Consider the following 21,523-nt stretch of genomic DNA (forward strand, 5'->3'; position numbering starts at 1 on the left):
GGCTGCTGTGACATGGTGCTCAAGGTGGTAAAATTGAGCTGGCGCGAGAAGGTCATGCGATGATGGGAGATGGTGGCCTGGATCCTCTTGTGGTGGTATGGCTGTGGGTGAGGGCCATGGACTCAATGATGACTTTCTAAACACACACTCACCTAGAGCAGCCCACAAACACGAAGATCCCTTATCTCATCAAATGATTAAGGACACTCCCATGGAAAGGAGCTCTGATACCAAATGTTAGAACCACTAAGCTATAGAACTAATCACATATGGATGATGTGATAGCTTATAATAACACAAAGCAATGCCTCAACCAATGATTATGCTAATGAATACTCATTAAGTAACAATGATAACGATCTCACACATACCATTAGAGCTTCTTAACACATAGAATGGTTAGAGTACTCAAAGAAGAGCATAATGGTGATAAGAGCAAGGGTTTCACAAAGTAACACAAAGCTTGGATTGAGCACAATGTACTTACAAAGATGCTAGAGCTCTCACACACATGAGAAGGTATTGAGACCTTCCTTTTATAGGCTCATGGAAGGAAGGCGCCTAGCTCTCATCCACTTGCTGACTTGCCCCTCTCTTGCCACCTAGAAGAGGTGCCTTAATGCTAGTCAATAACCACGGGTTACAAGCTAACCCATGGTTCACACCTTTGCCTATACCCTTCTTAGCATAAATGTAATAAATCCAATGTCGCACATTGTCATGTGCATGAAAGATGCCATGGACATTATCAGATGCTGGTCCAGAAGAGGCAGCCAGATAAAGAGTATGAGAATCAGGTAGAACGAGGATGATGGAGCACAGAGCACTTTTGGCAGTATGGACTTGGAGATAGATGGAAGGATGTCTTGTCAGCTGCGTTAGATATAAAGGAGGATAGTCGGCTGTACGTGATCAAAGGCGGCGGCTGCACTTCAGGAGGCTGTCGGCTGTAGGCGCATCATGGCACATGAAGAAGCCCAATTGGGCAATACTTTTGGCATTTAGTGAACTGTTGGCTGGCCGACCAGCAGTCGGTCAGTTTGCCAAGTCTTGTTGAAGGCCTATAAATAGGCATAAAGATTCCTCATTCTATTCATTCAACTCACTTAGGAGTTGGATCGTTAGGGTCCAAGTAGAGACTAGGTTTTGGTGTTTATCACCTTTTTTACAAGGTAGCGTAGGGCTGTGGACTGAGTACCTTTTTGTAATATATGAATATACTGAATTTCCAGCATATCTCTCTCTCTCTCTACTCTCTCTTCATGTCTGCGTTTTGCATCAGCATGTTACTAGGAGTGTTTAGGGCTGAAAGAAGACCCTCAGAGCTTCCGCGTGTTACATTGGTATCAGAGCATCAGGCTCAGCAAAGCTAAACACTGAATTAGTCCCATATGATGGTGTACAGGTCCAAGGTACAAGAAAGTACACGGATACGAAGCCCAAGGCAAGGAAACACAGAATCGGGAAGAGCTCCCAGGAGGTTTGTTGGTGGTGTTCCATAGAGCCAGAGGGGATGGCAGTCCTGTGAGCCAGATAGGTTCTCGGGCAACGGTCCCAAGGGAGGATTATTCTCCAAGGGGTGATGTGAGTGCCAGACTCATTTCTCAGGAATGAAGACCAAGACCATGTTCAAAGTCAGGGTAAGAATGGATTGGGGACTGGAGGGAACAAATGCATTGATCTTATTCAGAGGCAGAGTGGTTTTCGAGACCGTGCCGGGCTTTCAGAGAAAAGGGTTGCCGGGGATGGAAGGATAGAGGGACTTCGGGAAAAGATTGGGATGATGACAGTCATCCAAGAACAGGTTGGAATCCCGTCATCAAGTTTAGCAGAGGGGGATGTCATGTGCATGAAAGATGCCATGGACATTCTTAGATGCTGGTCCAGAAGAGGCAGCCAGATAAAGAGTATGAGAATCAGGTAGAACCAAGATGATGGAGCACATAGCACTTTTGGCAGTATGGACTTGGAGATAGATGGAAGGATGTCCTGTCAGCTGCGTTAGATATAAAGGAGGACAGTTGGCTGCAGATGGTTTGTCGGTTGTACCTGAGCGGAGGCGGCGGCTGCACTTTCGGAGGCTGTCGGCTGTAGGCGCATCATGGCACATGAAGAAGCCCAATCGGGTAGTACTTTTGGCATTTAGTGAACTGTTGATTGGCCGACCAGCAGTCGGTCAGTTTGCCAAGTCTTGTTGAAGGCCTATAAATAGGCATAAAGGTTCCTCATTCTATTCATTCAACTCACTTAGGAGTTGGATACTTAGGGTCCAAGTAGGGACTAGATTTTGGTGTTTATCACCTTTTTTACAAGGCAGCGTAGGGCTGTGGACTGAGTACCTTTTTGTACTATATGAATATACTGAATTTCCAGCATCTCTCTCTCTCTCTCTCTCTCTCTCTCTCTTCATGTTTGCGTTTTGCATCAGCATGTTGCTAGGAGTGTTTAGGGCTGAAAGAAGACCCTCAGAGCTTCCGTGTATTACACACACTAAGTGATGGATGTAGATCAACTTATTCTTGAACAGAGATGGAGGTTGGAAGAGGATTGAGAGGCTCCAGGTTATGTTGTTCTCTTGCATGATTCGGAGCAAGCCTTGGGTTCCACATTCCATCATCAGATAAAGTCCCGTCCCTCCCCACCTTCGGTTTCACACCCCATCATCAAGTAAGAGTTTGTTGGAAAGCCATAGCCAGACAGTTAGGGTTTCAGCTCACAGCCACCGAGAGATGGAGATAGACAGAGTACACAGATGTTGACAGTGAGAATTGGTGGAGGTGATGGAGTCAACCTTCGACATATATCCATCCATAATAATAATATAAAAGTAGAAAGCAATAGATGGAGTGTCCTTTCACACTGGATAGCCATGTGGCTTATGCACGGTGCCAGTACATTGGGGTGGGAGGATACTGAGACATTTCGAGACCTTAAATATCTTTTGTGAGTAGCGTGACCCTATGGTTAATTTTGGAAAACCAAGGTCATAATCCTAGTGCTTCTCACTCAGTAGCATCCAGGCATCAATTCACGTACATGGGAGACTCAGTGGACAGTGTCACATCTCATATATATCTTGGAGTCACCTCTTGTGGCTTTGATCTTCATCGTGTGTCTGACAGCCCAGGCTAGATTTTGACGGCAGAGAGAATATGGAGCCTTAGTCCTCCTCCAAAGACGGTGCTTTCAGACTCACTTCTAGGAACCTAGCAGGAAAGGATGGCTCTTTGACGCTTGGCAATGATGTATGGGGTCCCCTTCTGGGGCGAATCAAGCCTTGGGTTCCACAACCCATCATTAGGTAGTTCCCCCGCCCTCAATCCCACCCTGAGTTCCACACCCCAACATCGACCCTTCACATAAGGATGTATGCATGGTGTACATGTCTGGTATTTTGACAATGGTACTAGTAAGCACATTACTTCTCATCGCAGTTTGTTCCCATCACTTGAATTTGCTTTACAGGGAAATATTATTACATGTGTAAACAACTCCTCATATCATGTAAAAGAAGTTGATAAATTTGTTCTCACTGCTGCTATAAATGGTGGATGTACCTAGAAGTTGTCGATGGTAAGGCTTTGGTGCAATTGTTCTCCAGTGCATGAGTATGATTATGTACTCGTGGAACAACTGCTACATTAATTTAGCCAAAAGAATAGTAAGAAATAAGCTTAACAATATATAATGGTGATTGAAGATTGTCTGGAAGGTGTTGATGCGTGAGATGGCTTAATCTGTGATATGGCGTAAATCACGAAAGTACAGGTTCTTAAGTTGTGAGATTGTAATTCGTGAGAAACCTGAACTCGTGAGATTGTAGGTTTTTTTGGCCGTAAAGGGATATTCCATGAAATGGTCTAATCTCGTGAAATTTCAGGTTTTTTGGCCGTGAAGGGATATTCCGTGAAATGGTCTAATCCCATGAAATTACAGGTTTTTTGGTCGTGAAGGGATATTCCGTGAAATGGCCTAATCCCATGAGATTGCAGGTTTTTTTAGCCGTGAAGGGATATTCCGTGAAATGGTGTTTTCGTGAAAGTGCAGGCCATGAAATGGAATTCCGTGAGGTAATTCCGTGAGATGGAATTCTATGAAGGGTAATTTCGTGAGATGGAATTCCATGAAGGGTAATTTTGTGAGATGGAATTCCATGAAGGGTAATTGCATGAGATGGAATTTGGCTCACAGGACTGCCATCCCCTTTGGCTTTGTGGAACACCACCAACAAACCTCCTGGGAGCTCTTCCCGATCTTGTGTTCCTTGCCTTGGGCTTCGTACCTGTGCACTTTTCTTGTACCTTGGACTTGTACACGATCACATGGGACTGAATCAGTGTTTAGCCTTGTTGAACCTGATGCTCTGATACCAATGTAACACACGGAAGCTTTGAGAGTCTTCTTTCAGCCCTAAACACCACTTAGAACATGCTGATGCAAAAAACGTAGACAGAAGGGAGAGCAGAGAGAGAGAGAGAGCTGGAAATTCAGTATATTCATATGGAATATGACAATCAGATCTGGCCGACTGCTGGTTAGCCAGCTTTCTGGACACAATATTTTATTTGCTTCAGCCGACTGGATATCATCCCTACATATGCTGGCCGACAGCACTCCATGTCCTCCAATCAGTCAATTCCTTGCCCAAAACAGCAGCACATGCTCCAATTCCCTGGTTCTAGTCATCTTTTTCTGGCTGCCCCTTGTCATGTGCAAGAAATGCCATGACCATTCTTAGAGGCTAATCCAGAAGGGGCAGCCAAGAAAAAGACCATTAGAGCTAGGACATGGAGCACAGAGTGCAGATTGGCTAGTGTGGACTTGGAGAAGAATTACAGGACCTGTCGGCTGATTACAGGACCTGTCGGCTGCATGGTGGAGGGCAGGCGCTTCAGCGTTTTCTTTATTTGGTCTAGTCCGACTGCTACTCGGCCAGCACTTCAATATTCCAAAGGGGCTATAAAAGGTACAAAGTGCTCATTGTTCTATTCATTCATTCCTCTATGGAATGGGTCCTTAGAGTAGGACTAGATTTTGGTGTTTATCACCTTTTGTACGAAGGCAGCCTAAGGCTGTAGAAAGGTACCTTTTTGTACCATATGAAATATACTGAATTTCTAGCATTTCTCTCTCTCTCTCTCTCTCTCTCTCTCTCTCTCTCTCACTACTTGTTTGTCTCATAGGCCAATTTTGGCCTTTTGCAGACGTTAATATATCTTTCTTTCTTTCTTTCTTTCTCTCTCTCTCTCTCTCTACTCTCCCTTCTGTCTGCATTTTTGCATCAGCATGTTCTTAGTGGTGTTTAGGGCTGAAAGAAGACTCCTAGAGCTTCCGCGGTTACATTGGCTGGACTAGCTTCAGGATATGTCCATGGGCAACACTAGCACATGACACCATGGAGAGGGTAGGCATGATCATTTGCAATGTTAATGGAGGAAGAAATCAGTGGATGATCCTCAACCTCATCCGATGTGAGGCAATGCCCGAATCCGAATACCGCCTTTGAAGTTCAAGCCACAGTTGAGAGGCATCATAAGAAGTAGATAAAAATTCCACCTATATGGAAGGTGACAAAGATTGAATGATAACCATTTTGGCAGAAGCATCGTAAACTCCTTGATAAACATGATCCAATAACCGAGGAGAAGCAACAACAACCCAAAGACAAGACGCCTCCAAAGTTAATTGAGTCCAGTATGACCAAATCTGATAGTTGGTAGAAGTAAGGGGAGGGTTCCAGAAGCCATCACCACCAAGAATCCAAACCGCCTCAAGAAAGACTAGGTGGGAGATCCGGGCACTGGAGAAGAAAGTGTAGGAGTAGCAGGAGAGAAATCTCTTGAAGCCATGTCTTATGACAAGAAACCTTCTCTTAAGAAAGGGGCTGAATTAAAAAAAATCAGCAAATCCTCCTCTCAAGCTGTGCACAGCAAGAAGAAAGGGAGGGAGGGTGGGAAACTGAAAGGAGAGGAAGAAGGAAGATCTCTCCAAGCTGTAGATTCTTGTCCTCAGCACCTAGAAGAGGGCTTCAGCAATCCAATCAGCAATCTTTGCTGAAAATTCAGAAATACAACAGTCCCAAGCATCAAATGAAGAAAACGCAGCAATCTCGAGGAAGCCTCTGCTCCTGGAAGAAAACGCAGCACCTTCCACGTTGAAATCTGCCGAAAACGCAGCAAATTGTCAAAGCCTCTGCTCCAAAACAGAAAACGCAGCTCTCTTTTGTTCATAGGTCAGCGTTTTGCTCTGATACCATGAAAGAAAGTGAAAGCAATTGAAAACACAGGTGTAGGCCGAGGTACAAGACCTGTAAATGCTGAAAACTGAGTGCGAGGGAAGCGCGTAGGTACTGTACAATGATAAGAAGCAGAAGCAGTTGCTAATGATCTCAAGTGGATGCAAAATAATGAGATGGAATGAGGGGAAAGGGGGACAACCCTTATATACCCCTCAAGAGAGCTGGTCGGCCAGCTGACATCATCATAATAGCATAAAAATGCTATAAAAAACTTGGAAAAATGCCTAAATAAATATGCATATACAGGGCCTACCATCTAGAGATGATATATTGCAACACTTATAACCTATCCGCCCAATCTTTAATGAAGTGTGGATGACCAAGCTCACTTATAAGGTGTCTTGCCGTACTTTAGTGAAGAGTGGACTTGCAAAGCAACACTGTAACATGCGGAAGCTCTGGGAGACTTCTTTCAGCCCTAAACACTCCTGGAAACAGGCTGATGCAAAATGCAGATATGGAGAGAGAGTAGAGAGAGAGAGAGAGATGTGCTGGAAATTCAGTATATTAATATGGTACAAAAATGTGCCTCCACTACAGCCATAGGTTGCCTTAAACAAAAGGTGGTAAACACCCAAAATCTTGTCCTACTCTAGGACCCTAAGGACCCAATCCCTAGAGGATTGAATGTCTACAATGATGAGCACACTGCCCCTTTTATAAGCATGTTGGACAACTGCAACGCTGGCCGACTGCTGTCGGACCGGCCGACTGGGCATGAACTCCAACAAAATCATCTGGTCGGGCTGCGCCTCTCCATGGATTGAAGCACCTGCTGTAGCCGACCCCTTCTGGTACAGCCGACTCCTTTTTCCTTGCAGCCGATTGAGCCCCCTAAGTCCTCCAAGTTCTCCAAGTCTTGCAAATGTCCACTTCTATATCTGGTGCTCCCAATCCTAGCTCTATCTGGTTCATACTTTTTATCTGGCTACCTCTTGTGGACCAGCACCTGAGAACGTACATGGCATCTTTCATGCACATGACATCTGTTAGAATACGCAGCGGAGATGATGACCAGATTTGGGAACACGAGCAAAAAAACGCAGGTAGAAAAATAGCACGAGAGAGATAGATGTAGGCGTGTAACTCTGCTATGATATACACAAGAAGATCCCGAATATGATACAAGTGTGGTATGGGGGCTGGGGGCCTATTTATATGCCCCCACATCAGCAGTCGGCTTGCTGTAGGCAGACGATTGGCCCTGAGAACTCCACGACCAGCACACATCTCTAGTCGGCTAGATCATCAGTAGTCGGCAACCTCCTAGATGCAGTCGTGGACCAGTTCAGCAGTTGGCCAGCACATGGGCTGGTAGCCCATTTGTCATAGGTACTTTGGCAGCTCTTCGTATTTGCTCAATTCTAGATGTAATGACGTGTTTCCATCGGAGCCGGGCCAAAAATAGCAACTATCCTAAATTTCAGGAGTGTGGTCCTTTGTATTCCAAGATAATCTACCATTCCCAAAGCTTGTACTTTCTTAATATTTAGACGTCCTGGAGTCCACTAGACTCCTTTCATGTCTAGGCTGGTGACATGACGCCTTTAAGTAGATCAGCAAGAGCTGTCGAGACGTCATAAATTTTGTTGATTTGGGTGGAATATGCTTGGCAAATACCCACAAACAACCGAATGCCATACGCCGTTTCTGAAATCTCCCAATTAAGGATTCCCCTAAGAGTTTATGATGGCATTCTTGGCATGGATTAGCTCATTAAGAATTAAGATATTATCCAACCTTTGCCATAAAGGCAACCATATCCTTCCTCGATATTCAAGGGAATAAGTCCAAGGTATTGGAACCTGTGGGTCTCCTTCAGTATAGCTATAGTGAAAGCCTCCACGTTACTAAAGCGACTCAGAAAAGGCCTCCAATTTAATCATTGAACTGAACCTAGTAAACAAGGAGATTGATACCAAAAGGAGGTGGATGTAAGAGGATACAATGTGTGTATAGAAGAGAACACTCACAAGAAATATAATCTTTCACTATACAAAACTTTAAAACTCAAATTGTATGATAACAAAGATAGAGAAGAATACTATATTATTGAAGTGATACAATAGATGACAAAGCCCCACACTCACGTGCTCTTGTAGGGAACATTGATGGTTGATTTGGAACTTCTAGTGAAAGCCTCCAAGTTTCTAAAGGGACTCAAAAAAGGCGGGTAATTTATGTCATTGACGCCACCTGTCGGGTCTAATCGGATGTCTTCGGCACTGATTATATACTCGAGGTAGAGAACCTTGTATGAATAAAATTCCAACTTCTTCTCATTGACGTAAAGCTTATTGCTTTCCAACAATTTCATGATTTTTTCCAAGTCAATATCGTACTGCCCTTTTGTAGCTGAGAAAATTAGTATGTCATCCAAAAAAATGAAGACACGTTCCTATCAAGTCCCTGAAAACCCGCATCATCATGCGGTTAAATGTGGCTAGGGTGTTTGGTAAACCAAAAGAGATGACCATGAACTCGTAGTGTGCTCGCTTAGTTTGGATTGCGGTTTTGGGGATGTCCCCGTCCCCAGCTCGTACCTGGTGGTACCCACTTTTGAGGTCAATTTTGGAAAACACCTTTGCTCCATTCAGTCTTTTTAAGATGTAATCAATTTGAGGCACATGGAATTTGCTCTTTATTGTTAGCTTATCGAGCGCTTGATAATCTATGCAAAGCGGAAGGATCCATCCTTCTTTTTCACGAAAAGGATCGGGGCTGCGAATGTATATTCACTAGAACGTATGAAACCAGATTGCTTTAGTTTGTGGAGTTGACGATCCAATTCCGTCTCCATGGCCTTGCTCAAACGGTATGGAAACTTACTGGGGGGTTTGGAACTTGGAAGGAGCTCAATTTTATGGTCCTCAAGTCTAGATGAGGAAAGTTTGGGTGCCAAGTTGTCCCAAAGAAAGATCTTCTGGAACTGGTCATGTAGGGCCTTATACTTTTTCGAAGCACTCGTCACTGTCTGGGTGGTCTGAATATAGATCACCACACAGTGTGCGTCTTTTCGGATCTCTCGTTTAGCTTGTATATGGCTAATGATTGGAAAGTTAGGTATCCCTGGTTCACATTTAATGCTCACGGTGGCCTTGACACATTTCGAGTAATCCGGAACGTGTGCTGGTCCCAATCAACGTCTGGGGTGAACTTTTGAAACTACAGGATCCCTAAGATTATGTCTGCACCTACAAGAGGGGCAACAATGAAATCATGCACAAATTCTGTGACCTGAATGGCTATTTTTACACGGCGTGCTTCAAACTTGATGCTTGTTGTCATGCCCTTGCTAAATCCCTCCACTTTCTTATTTACCGAGGTCAATAAAAAACGGGCTCATCGGGCGGCATGCTCCGTGACCATGTTCTCTTCTTGACCACGTTCTCTGTATTGTCGTTGTCAAACAAGAAAACGTCTCTCTGGCCACCTATGTAGCCAAATGTCTTGAGCAATTCGTTAAGGCGAGGTCAGTTGTTCAAGTTCTTAGAGCTAGAGGCTCTCGGGGTAGACCCTGTCTGGGTCTGGTTTTGGCCCTTGCCAGAGGGAGTGGCTGCCTCGGCTACTCTAGGGTGGGAGGTCTTTGGTTTTCCATCGTCGTATTTCATCTCGGCACTTTGGGCAAGCGAAAGTGCCCGATCAAAATTCTCTGGTTCAAACATGTGCACATCACATTGGATTTTTGTGTCCAAACCATAGAGGAATTGACCTTGTTTGTTCGCATTTGATTTTTGCAACTATAAAGCTAGGTGAGTGACTTTATTTGCAAATTGGAGGACATGTAGCACGTTTTGGTGTAATCCCCTATGCTTGTCCTTGAGTCGCTCAAGATAATGAGGTGGTAGAAACTACTACTTGAGGTCAGTGACAAATTGGTCCCACTCGTAGGCAGCAACTCCATAATTTGAATTGACCTCGTCCCTAGCAGCAAAGAGGGATTCCATTTCTCCCCGGAGTTCCCCTATCATTAGGGCAGCCTTTGGCATTGCCTATTGTTGCATCTGGGTCTCTTGCATCACCTCCTCCTGGTGGTTCACCTTTGCTGCCAATTCTTCAATCTTGTTATTCTTGCCTTGTTTCTCCTTGCGGAGGCCTTCCAACTGTTTTTCATGTTGGTTCAGGAGTCAGGACCGTGTCTAGACCTCCTTCTGCTTGCGCCTTCTTGGTGTTGTCCTCCATAGTCTTGATGTATGCCTCCAGCTCCTGTAGGTTCATTTTGGCTATTTTCCCCTAGTTGCTGCGTTGGGGGCCTGAGCAAGGGTGGGTGGGATAAGCACAGCTAGGCACGTGCGGCAGCACAAAGGGCGAAGTTGCACATAGCACAAATGGCGAACAACAGCAAGGCAGAGGGCATGCATGCAACGCAGCATAGAGGGCGAAGGCGGCGCAGCTGGGCACATGTGACAACACAAAGGGCAGCGCAATGGGCAGGCACAATAAAGACACGGTACACCCACTTGGGTTTCAAATACCTCTGAAGGCCCCCCACCAAGGATGGTATATTTGCTTTATTGAATGTTGAGAAAAACGATTGAAATCTGTAGCCCTAACCTGGCTAGCAGCTAGGCACGTGCGGCAGCACAAAGGGCGAAGTGGCATGGACAGCACAGATGGCGAACAACAGCGAGGCAGAGGGCGTGCGTGCAGCGTGCACAGCACAGAAGGCACAATAAAGACACAGTACACGTCCCAACTACCCCCTGAAGGGCCCCTTCCAAGGATGGTATATTTGCTTTATTGAATGATGAGAAAAACAATTGAACTCTGTAGGCACAACCTGTCTGTAAATCTGCAGCCTGAGATGCCAGACTCTTGACCTTCAAGTTCACCTTTGCTTGGGAATTCCCTTGGCTGTCCTGGCCCTTGAATACCCCCTGAAGGGCCCCTTCCAAGGATGGTATATTTGCTTTATTGAATGATGAGAAAAACGATTGAACTCTGTAGGCACAACCTGTCTGTAAATCTGCAGCCTGAGATGCCAGACTCTTGACCTTCAAGTTCACCTTTGCTTGGGAATTCCCTTGGCTGTCCTGGCCCTTGAATACCTTCAGCACTTTGTGAATATGAGATGCCTCAACCCTTTACCAAGCATATGCTTATATAATTTTTTAAAGATGCTGGTCGGTGGGCTTTAGCAGCTGTCGGCCTGTATATTTATTCTCCACGACTTGTTTAATCAGCATTTAATATGCGCTTTATTCAATATTCTGGCCGCCTTACATCTGCTGCTAGCCGCCTTACTGCCTGGCTGCCTAGGGATTGGCCGCCTACTGTGCTGGCTGCTCAGGGGCTGGCCGACTGGCTGTGCAGCCTCTTCCGAGGGCTGGTCGACTGGGCTACCGCCCCTTGGCTGGCTGCCATGCTGGCCAAGCTTGGTAGGAGCTTGCCGACAGGCTGCCCATGCCCTCCTAGGGCTGGCCAACAAGGCCTATGCCCTATAAGGGCTGGCCATATATGCTATGGGCTTCTTGTGGGCTAATGTCATGGCCCATGGGCTGCCCTAGGTAGCCCAAGTGTTCGGTACAACCCTACACTCAATGCAACTACATGCTTTCCTCAGGTGCTCTTGGCTACAAGCCTAATGCCTGGAATACCTGTCATCCTTCCAGAGGTGCTTTTGGCTACAAACCTAATGCCTGGAACACCTGTCATCATTCTAGAGGGGACTCACAGTATGGACTGGCACTGCTTCATGTGCGGGACTTGCACACCTGACCAAGACCATGTATGGGACTTGTACACTTGACCTTGGATGGGTCATGGAACTCTGGTTGACTCGTCCTGGATTGGGCCTCACAAGGGACTAGTTTCCACTTCAGGTGCTGCACCTTCTGTATAGATATGTTCACATGGCATCCAAGTGCAGGATGCACTTGACATCAGTGTACCATGTAGCAGGCAGCTTGGTACCACAGCTATAGAACCTGCTCCGCTCATTTTTCAGCACTCACCTTGTCAGCATATTTATCGAGTCAAAAATTGTCAGCAACAGCCATATGTAGAGGATGTAAATTTCCACTATAGTAAGCATATAGAGGTGGATTTCTGTGAATCCCTTCAATTATGACCTGGGTTCTGCATGCTCATGGTATTTGCAATTGAATTTATCCCCTCATTGACTGTTGTAGCTGATGAGCAGTCCAAGCAGTTACAGCTTGTTCGTATAGCAGATGATGGGACCATCTGTACAGCTAGCTTTCTCTGTATAACAGTTGGTGCACCTGCAAATCATAGAGTGTCAGCTTGGTGACCATACAGTTGATGATCTGACAATCCATACAGTCAGTACATGTGGTGGATGGTGTAGCTGCTGCTCAAAAATGGCAAATATCAAATATATTTTTCATGTTGGGACCATAAAATGGCACCAAGGCGTCGTTGATTCAATGCATCGTGTGCAAGTTTTGAGTCATGTCTATAACAGTAACTCTTAAGGGAGTCCTTACGTTCCTTGATTAGATTCTCATGGTGAGATGACATGCCAAAAGCTACTAGTGATGTTCAAGTTTTAGTATTTACAAGCACATGCTCCTTGAACATGACATTTGCTATATGGTTTTATGGTGGATTAATCATATACATATATAATGATTGCAAAATAATTGTTTGCATCAAGGAACCGGCAAGTCGTATGAGATATTATAGCCAAAGTCCATTCTTGCTTGATTCCGATGAGTATAGCAGCTAAGTCCATGTGCATTGCCTGTATCTCAAAAAGGCAAATGCAAAAGAAGGAAACAGCAGTATAAAAAAGGAACAGCTTTTATTGTTTATAAACAAGTCCCTAATGTTGTATATAGTGTATTGGCATAGTATGCATTACTTGTTTTTGATTGTTCAAGTGAATAATTTGATCTATAGTGGAGCATGGTGTGTTACTATTAGCGCAGGGCTTCTTAGAGAGATTGTAACATGAGCGCCTTACAATCTTCACATTGTCAAGTCAACAGATTAGGTGGATCATCTTGGACTACATACATATCCTTTTAAGGAATCTAAAAACATGAAGTGCCTGATCGGGATTGGCACAGCTTGTTGATACAATTGGAATTACTACTAATGCTATGAGGAATCACAGATTTCACTTCTTCCAAGACCAGCACACCTTATCATGGTTCTCAAGCATAGGCAAGGGTTGCCAAAATCATATGATTTGTATGTGCGTGTGTGTGATGGGACATTTCTTCTTAGAAATAGATCCTTTGCTTCCACAATATTATGAGCATCCATTTTTCCTCATGGAAAGCTCCTTTATTGGAGATTGAAAATATGAGCATCGATTAAAAATGTTAGAAAATGCATAAGTACATCTCTAACAAAGGTTTTTGTGGCGGTTCACCTTGCTTTATTTCTTATCCTTCACAAAAAAGGAAGGTTGACATACTGCCTTTACTTTGCAGACTGGCTATACTTCACCTACACAGACAGCTTTGACAGACTCCTTGGAACTAACCACCACACAGGTGCCGCTTTTGACATTCTCTATACATGAAGTTTTCTCATGGTAAGTAGGAAGCGTGAGTCCCCAAAAAAAAACAAAGATATTCTTCAGGAAGTTCATTGGATTAACTTTTATTGTTTGTGATCTGTAAAATTGTTGCTATCTATGCTTCGCTTTCAGATTACTGATCTTTTATTCTCTCTGTGTTTTTTGTTGATAGTTCTCACTCTTTGGTTCTCTCTCAAATATTGGAGCTATGGTAGGAGCATTACTCAGTGGCCAACTTGCGGAGTACTTGGGTAGGAAAGGGGTAAGCACTTGATGTTAGGGAATGGTCATCTGTGTCAAGTTTGGAAGTTTGGTGAGGTATGAACTAGTAACAATTTCCGGGCATAGAATTTTCTTGAGCTTTGTGTGTGTGTGTGTGCACGTGCGTGTGTGGACTTGTGGATCTGGGAAGAAAAGTTTGGCAGCTAATGTATGCTACTTCCTGCAGTCTTTGGTGTGTGCTGCAATCCCAAATATAGCTGGCTGGTTGGTGATTGCTCTTGCAGAGGTAAACTTTTGATATTTGCTACTTCCTCACTATTTCAATATAAGGGATACTGTATTATGACTTGATCAAACATTGAGCTTAACCGTGTGCACGCATTTTTGACATGGTAATTACCCATTTCAGGGTGCCCCGAGTCTATACGTTGGACGATTGCTGGTTGGTTTTGGAGTTGGTGTGATTTCCTTCACGGTTAGTACGATCAAGCCTCTAGTGTTATTTGTTGTGGGTGGGGTTTGGAGTAATATTCACAAGAACTGTTTTGAGTTTTTTTTTTCATTTCATGGTTTTTGAGGTTTGGTTTCAATATGTTTTATCTCTCTGGGAAAATTGTGATATTTTGTAAACATAATATTTTCTAAAAGTAATAAAAAGTTCACATGTAACTTATTAGAGCCTCTTCAAGCAACATTGAGTCTTGAAAATTGAAAAGAAGAGATCAAAATTGGGCAAAACAAGTTCTGCTGGGAGGTTTTTTTTGGGGGCATATTTTGAAACATTTAGGGGTTCCAAAGCTAGAAACAGTTTTTCGTTTTTTTTTTTTTGGTTTGGAGTTGAAAGTTTTTCTTTAGGAATGATCGTGTTTGAAAAATTTTTCTTTGTAGGTACCTGTTTACATTGCAGAAATTGCTCCAAAGCATCTTAGAGGATTGCTTGGAACTGTAAACCAGGTTTGTTGGCCAATATGAATGTTATTTTGGTGGAGAGTAGTATCATACCAAGGTGATTTTGTTGCAGTTTTATAAGCTTGGTCATGGCTGTAATGATCTCTGCTTTCTTGAAGTTTTCTGTCACAGTGGGCATTCTCCTTGCGTACTTGTTGGGAATTGTGGTACCATGGAGAATCCTTGCCATGATTGGTGAGCAATGTCGTCACTTCAATTAGATATGGTACTTTAAATGGATGAATTTCGGTTTTTTTTTTAAATCATTAGAGCTTGTAAGTCACAAAAAATTTGCTCAATTCTTTTTGATAAAGAATTGATAATTAAGATGCAATTGATAATGTAACAAACTTGATATATATATATATGTGTGTGTGTGTGTGGAGAAATGAAATGATATATTAACGTCCTCAAAAGGCCAAAATGACCTATGAGACCAAAAAGGTTACAACAATTGGTGGATCTGATACAATGTCTGTGTAAGAAAAGCTAAAACAACTAAACAACTAACTAAAATTGAAACAACAACTATGAGGAAAAGTAAGGTACTAGGAGCTCCTGATGGATAACATCTGGGAAGGAAAAACAAAGGTAAGCATCATAGACATCACTATCCAAAGATGTCTCTTATCGGTCGATCGCGGATATCCTCAATGTCCTCCATGGTGAGTACTCTGATTGGACGTCTCCCATGCCGTGCTAGTATGGTCCTGATCCTCTGTTGTAGTCTCCGCCGGTGTTGGGATGGGCCTTTCATCTTGGGGCGCCTGGACCGCCCCAGCTCTATAGCCCGATCAATCAGTGTACCTCTGGTGCGGCTATACTCTGGGGCTAGCTGCAATGCCTGCTGGCCTGACTGCTCAATCTTTGGTCGAAAGAAGTCTGTAATCTGCCTCTGTAGGTGTCTCTATCTCATGACTCTAGAAAGTGGTCCGAAACCCTCTCTAAACAGGCAGTGAAAACGGCCTTGTATCTCATAATATACTGGACAGTGACATATGTAATGTAACTTTCTCTCTGGCTCCATCTGGCACAGCTGACAAATCCTCGCCTCAGCTGGTACTCCTCTGAATCTGCCAATCTCAATCTCTAGCTGGTGTGAGGATGTGCGCATCTGACCAATAGCACACCGTACCCCATGAGAAAGATGAGTATCCATGTAGCTGGGTCTAATCACAAACCCATCCTGCGTGAGCTGGAGAAGATGATCTCTATAGAAAGCCATCTTCATACCAAGCTCGTGTGTTGGCTGTATCCATGTCCTCGTAGTGTCCAGCTGAATCAAATCTTGCCTGATAAGTCTGGTAATCTCTGCCTGTGTGAGAGAGAGAGGGAGGGTGCATCCAGGGAATTCTGAAATGGAGGTAGCCTGTCCATACTAAAGCCATGCAGCTGGAACCAAGCTGTCATCTGTGCATACCAACATGATCCGTCTCCCGGTGATGCCAACTGTCGTGAAGACTCCAGGGCTAAGCGAGCATATCTGTCTCTAGGAAGAGCCCAAGTGCTATGTATAAAGGAGGCTGATGGAGTGAGTGCCTCTACACCAATGGGGGGGGGGGGCAGCCATCTCTGCACGGATAATATCATGTGGTACGGAGGCCTTGGCCCTAATCATCCGGGAAATCATAGAAACCAAGGGCCTCTCCATACGTCTCCATCCATCAGTGCTACCAGCTCGCCTGTGGTGATCCACTTGAGGGTCCCTATATCTCCACTCCATACAGCATGGCTGAAGTGACCAAAGTGTCAACAAAGAGCCAGAGCTTTGTTCGAGGTTCTTGAAACTGAACCTGCGAACACATCCTCTCTAGTCTCCCCAATGCTGCATAAGCTCTGGTCAATCTGGTCTCCGTTGCTCTCCTCAAGGAAAATAGTGGGCCACTAAAAACCACACCAAGGTAAGTATATGCATCTGTATACTCCACTGTCTCCAGACCATATGTAAAGGTGGGTACTGACCTCCTAACCCACTGTGCTGTGGTGTTAAACACCATCACCTTGGTTTTACCAAGGTTAACAGTCAATCCACTGTCCTGTGCAAATGTGTGCAATGCATCTAAATGACGCTGCATCCCCTCTGGAGAATCTGAGATCAGCACGATGTCATCAGCATACAATAACAACGGAATCCATGTCCTTGCTAGGTGTGCTCCTCTGTCACCCTCCCGCTCTACATAGTCCGAAACCTCATCCACATACATCCCAAATAAGGTGGGAGAAAGGGGGCAGCCCTGTTTCACCCCAATAGTGGAGTGAAGCATCTCAGATATACCCTGAGTAGTACGTACCTGCCCCACAACTGTCCTGTATAAAGCCATGATTCCCCAAATCATTTTGTGGGCATTCCCATCTCTTGTAGTCTTTGCCGCAGTTTGGCTCTCAGTATTGTGTCAAAAGCTTTGCGGAAATCCACCAAGCAACAATAAATCCTCCTGCCATATAATGTGCCCTCCTCAATAATAGCTCTGAGTGTCAAGATATGGTCAAGAGTGGAGAAACCTCTCTTGAACCCTGCCTGCCCTGATGCACGTATGTCCTCTTTCTCTGCCCATCTACTCAACTCCTGCTCAAGAATAGATGCATATAATCTAGCCAATGTGTGACCAGTCATGATGGTACGATAATTTTCAGGAAGCATGGGATCCCCTGACTTGAAGATAGGCACAATCGTGGACATATTCCAAGTCTCAGGAAAACCCTCACACGTGGCTCGGTTAAACATCATAGCAATAAGCTCTGCAAGCATATCTCTGGCATGAATAAAGTGCTCTGCTACCAAACCATCATGATCATATGCTCTCCCAGTCCTCATCCTGTCAATAGCTTTCCTTACCATCTCAGCAGTAAAGAAAGCACACGTCTCTGGGCATGGCTCCGATGGGTCTGGCAAGGGCGGCTGTCCTGGTGCTGTGTACAGGGATGCTGCATACTCATCCCAAATCTCTGTGGAGGTAATGACTGGTGATGGTGAATGCTCATGGAATAGTATCCATGCCTCGCCTGCATAGTTTCCACGAGTTTCGGAAACGGGGGTGCGGAGCACGGCGGGAAACGGAGTTTCGGAGTTTCGGCCTTCGGGAAGAAACGGGGAAACGGAATTTCGGTTTTAGGGTTTAATACATACATATATAATTAATAAAAACATTACAAAAGCTTGAAAAATACATCTTTGCTCAAGTTCAATGTCAAAGACTCAAATGATAGATCAAAATTCAGAAATGACAATTGTAGGCTCAAGGCTCAAGTCTCAAAAGAGTCAATACAAAACAAGATCCATCATCCATCATCCATCATCCATAATCCCTATGTATAGACTATAGTAAATACAAAACATGATCAAAAAATATCCATGTGGCTGGCAGGCTGGCAGCAGCTGTTGGCATGACAAAATCCTAGAGCTAAGTGCTCCAAAAATCACTCATCAAGATCATCCATGGAGGAGTCATCCTCCGACTCATGAGAGTCAGGCTCAGATGAAGAAATGGTAGGATCGTGGTCCTCTGCCTCTGCTGAAGTGGAAGCGATGGATCCCCCCCTCTGCCTCTGAGAATGGGTGGTGCAGCAGGTGTTGTGGCTCGGCACTGTCAGCTCCTCATAAAGCAAGGTGTACATATCACGCTCATTCCGTGGGATCTCTGGGATGAACCTCTCCCTCCCGATGTCGATCTTATCCACATTCACCTGCGAAGGCTCCGGATGTTGGGCATTCCTCTCAAGGAGCTGGAGGTTGCAATGACAAAACACCAACCGCTCTAGCTGAGCGGTACTCAGCCTATTCCTCTTCTTTGTATGGAAGAGGGCCCAAGTGCTCCAATTCCTCTCACATGGACCCGAATTGCAATCCTGTGAGAGCACTCGAATGGCGATGCGTTTCTGTTATTGAAATGCACATACAATTAGAAATTAGAACTAAGTGGAAACAAGAAAGATGCACATTGTACAATGTACTATGTAAACTGTAGTTAAGGGTAGTGAATTACCAGCGTGGGAGCACAATTTCCATACTTCTCCCACCATGAGACAGGCTGTAGCTGAGTCTCTCGAAGCTTTGCAGTCTCTCTACCAAAGCTCCCTGTCTGGTTGCGAAAGGCCAAGAGATCATCCTCTATACATTTCAGCATGTGCACATTACCAGATGTCAAGTTCCTCATGTATGTCATGAAGCCTTCTTCTAGCTCCTCGTTCTCGTATTGCTCCTCATCTCGCCACAAAGGATGCAATACATGTGCTACTGCATGAATCGGCCTGTGAAACCAATCCCATCGCCGATTCCACACAGCCTTGATTTCATCAACCCTTTAGAGATCAAACCATAAGATAAAAAAGGACAAAAAACAAGAGTCAAGAGTCGAGACCAATGTAAAGACTCAAGAGTAAAATAAAGATAAGAAGTAAAGCAAGGGTAGCCATGACTGAGGAGACTTACTGCTCTGCTCTCAAGTAGTCTTGCTTGTTGAGAGCCTCCCCAATCTTGTCCATGTACTCGTATAAAAGGCCTAGAGTACTGCCCTCCATGTCTGTAATGCGTAACACTGTGTAGATGGGGTTGAGAGTTTTGATCAACCCCTCAACCTCTACCCACCACTCCTCTCTCATGACATCACGCACAAAAGCTCTTGCCTTGGGGCTCTCTCTCTCATCCCACTCTAGCCATTCATTTGAGTAGACAGTGCGTACCAACTCTCTGCGGACTCGCAGGAGTCTCTCAAGCACAATGAACATGTATGCAAATCTGGTGGCTGCAGGCTACAATAGCTCAAGAGTGCTGTAGGCCCGATACATGCTCAAGACTTTTGGCCTCTTCTTCACAAACTTCACCATGCTTCGTGCGGTGCAAAAGATGGCTTCAACCCATTGTATTTGACCTATGTCCTCAATCAATAAGTCGAGGCTATGTGATGCACAAGGGGTCCACACAATGGCTGGAAATTCATCCTCTAGCATAGAGCCCACAGACTTACAATTACTTCCATTATCTGTCACCACCTGCACAACATTCTCAGGCCCAACTTGCACTATAGCCTCCCTTATATGTGTCCAAATAAATGCACCTGTAACTGTGAGACCTGGGAGGGAGGCATCAATGGCTTTCAAAAACATAGTGCCTTTGCAGCATGACACCAAAACATTGTATACATTTCTCCTGCGTACATCTGACCACCCATCACACAATACAGTGCAGCCATACTTTTTCCATGTTTCCTTCAAGGGCTCTAGCTGCACTTCTATGCATGATTTTTCCCGCTTTAGCTCTCGTGTCCGCAGAGCCTCAGATGTAGGGCCATCCCACTCGCATCCAATGCGGCTGATGGCCCTCATGGTCTTCCTCCATTGATTTGTCTTGGCCACATGAAAGGGAATGGCACACCGTATGAACATCCGGGTGAGCTCCCTAGTTGCCTCTGCAATTGCTTGCTTTTGAAATCCTGCTTGGATGCTAGCCCTTTGTACAGTATTTATTGGAGGGGTGTCTTGTGAATGTGATACATCACCTGGCAAAGGAGTCCTCCTTGCATGCACACCCGACACTGAGGTAGAGGAGAAATCTGATCCTGTGTCTCTGCCTCTGGCCCTCTTTGCTGCTACTGCTTGACTTGAACCAGCTTCATGCTCTTGACCACCCATTGCTGTAGATACTTCCTCTTCGGGAATGGCCAAACGCGTTCGCCTCCACATTTCAAGGCTTTTCCGAACATCTAGAGGAACAGAGGGGCATGGCCCTACATCTTTGTTTGGAACATGAGCAAGATGGTCCTTCACACGGGTGACACTCCCCGTTTTGACCAACCCACAATATTTACATCTCCATTTCCTGGAGCCACCAGATCCTGCATAACCCCCCATTTGCTCCACATGCTGCCAAAAAGGATCCGGAGTCCGAGCCATGTTACTTAACTTACTTGTGCGGTTCGAGGTCGGAAGACTCGGAGAGATTCGAGAAGTGGAGGCTGTTTTTCTAGTCCTGCAGGCTGCGAGCAAGGTGCGACTCCTTCTTGCTTGGTAGAGCTTAGATGGCAAAGGTGGAGGCCCCAAGTAGAGAGGTAGAGGGCGTGGTAGAGGGCTGATGTGGAGGTAGAGGAGTAGAGGGCAAGGTAGATGGGTAGAGCAGCTCCAAACAGGCGGCGGAAACAAGGCGCAAAATGCCGGCGAAAGAGAGCACGCGGGCTTCTTAACCCTGGAAAAAATAACACCTTGGAAACGCCGTTTCCGTTTCTGGAAACGTTTCTGAAACGTTTCCACGTTTCGGTGGGCCAGAAACGGTGTTTCTGGAAACTATGCTCGCTTGAGTCCTGACTTATAAATTACTGATACAAATCCCTCTCTAACTGAGCAAGATAAGCCCTCTTCTTCCGTCGCACTAGGCGCTGGAAGGTAATCCGTGACTGTCTGTGAGTGGTAACACCCATGAGCACCTCTCTCTGTAATCTGATCCTTATCTCTCTGCACTCCTCATCATACCAGCTGTTCTGGGGCATGTTCCCAGATCGTCTCCGTGTAGGCTAACTATGGGGATATGCCTCTGATTCTGCAGCATGAAGCGTCTCTATCAATATCTGAGT

At 45.0% G+C, this 21,523-nt stretch overlaps 2 protein-coding genes across 5 annotated transcripts in view; one reads left to right on the top strand and one right to left on the bottom strand.

Annotated features, from left to right (window-relative positions):
* Positions 1–21,523, top strand: part of LOC147639494 (sugar transporter ERD6-like 4) — a 68,779-nt gene that overhangs the window by 18,026 nt on the left and 29,230 nt on the right. For 2 of the 4 annotated variants that reach the window (XM_086791922.1, XM_086791930.1), the window contains exons 2-7: positions 13,702–13,764; positions 13,963–14,052; positions 14,239–14,298; positions 14,422–14,487; positions 14,901–14,966; positions 15,080–15,155. In XM_086791922.1, coding sequence (XP_086648048.1) covers positions 13,702–13,764; positions 13,963–14,052; positions 14,239–14,298; positions 14,422–14,487; positions 14,901–14,966; positions 15,080–15,155 — 421 coding nt within the window. Of the gene's footprint in view, positions 1–13,701; positions 13,806–13,962; positions 14,053–14,238; positions 14,299–14,421; positions 14,488–14,900; positions 14,967–15,079; positions 15,156–21,523 lie in introns of all 4 variants that reach the window. The other 2 variants (XM_086791943.1, XM_086791937.1) reach the window with 1 other exon arrangement.
* Positions 18,281–20,129, bottom strand: LOC147639495 (uncharacterized). Its single transcript, XM_086783556.1, has 2 exons — positions 19,390–20,129; positions 18,281–19,259 (listed from the first exon to the last, which is right to left on the bottom strand). The coding sequence occupies exons 1-2, from the start codon at positions 19,683–19,685 to the stop codon at positions 18,926–18,928; spliced, it is 630 nt and encodes a 209-aa protein (XP_086639682.1). The 5' UTR covers positions 19,686–20,129; the 3' UTR covers positions 18,281–18,925.

This window comes from Cibotium barometz, chromosome 4 (assembly GCF_041138505.1).
Source record: "Cibotium barometz isolate CiBa-2024 chromosome 4, ASM4113850v1, whole genome shotgun sequence".
In the NCBI taxonomy this organism is placed as follows: domain Eukaryota; kingdom Viridiplantae; phylum Streptophyta; class Polypodiopsida; order Cyatheales; family Cibotiaceae; genus Cibotium; species Cibotium barometz.

Coding starts and splice junctions, on each gene's coding strand:
- LOC147639495 (XM_086783556.1), bottom strand. CDS start 19,685: ATGTTCATTGTGCTTGAGAGACTCCTGCGAGTCCGCAGAGAGTTGGTA. Junction 19,260..19,389: donor GACTACTTGAGAGCAGAGCA/GTAAGTCTCCTC, acceptor TGATCTCTAAAG/GGTTGATGAAATCAAGGCTG.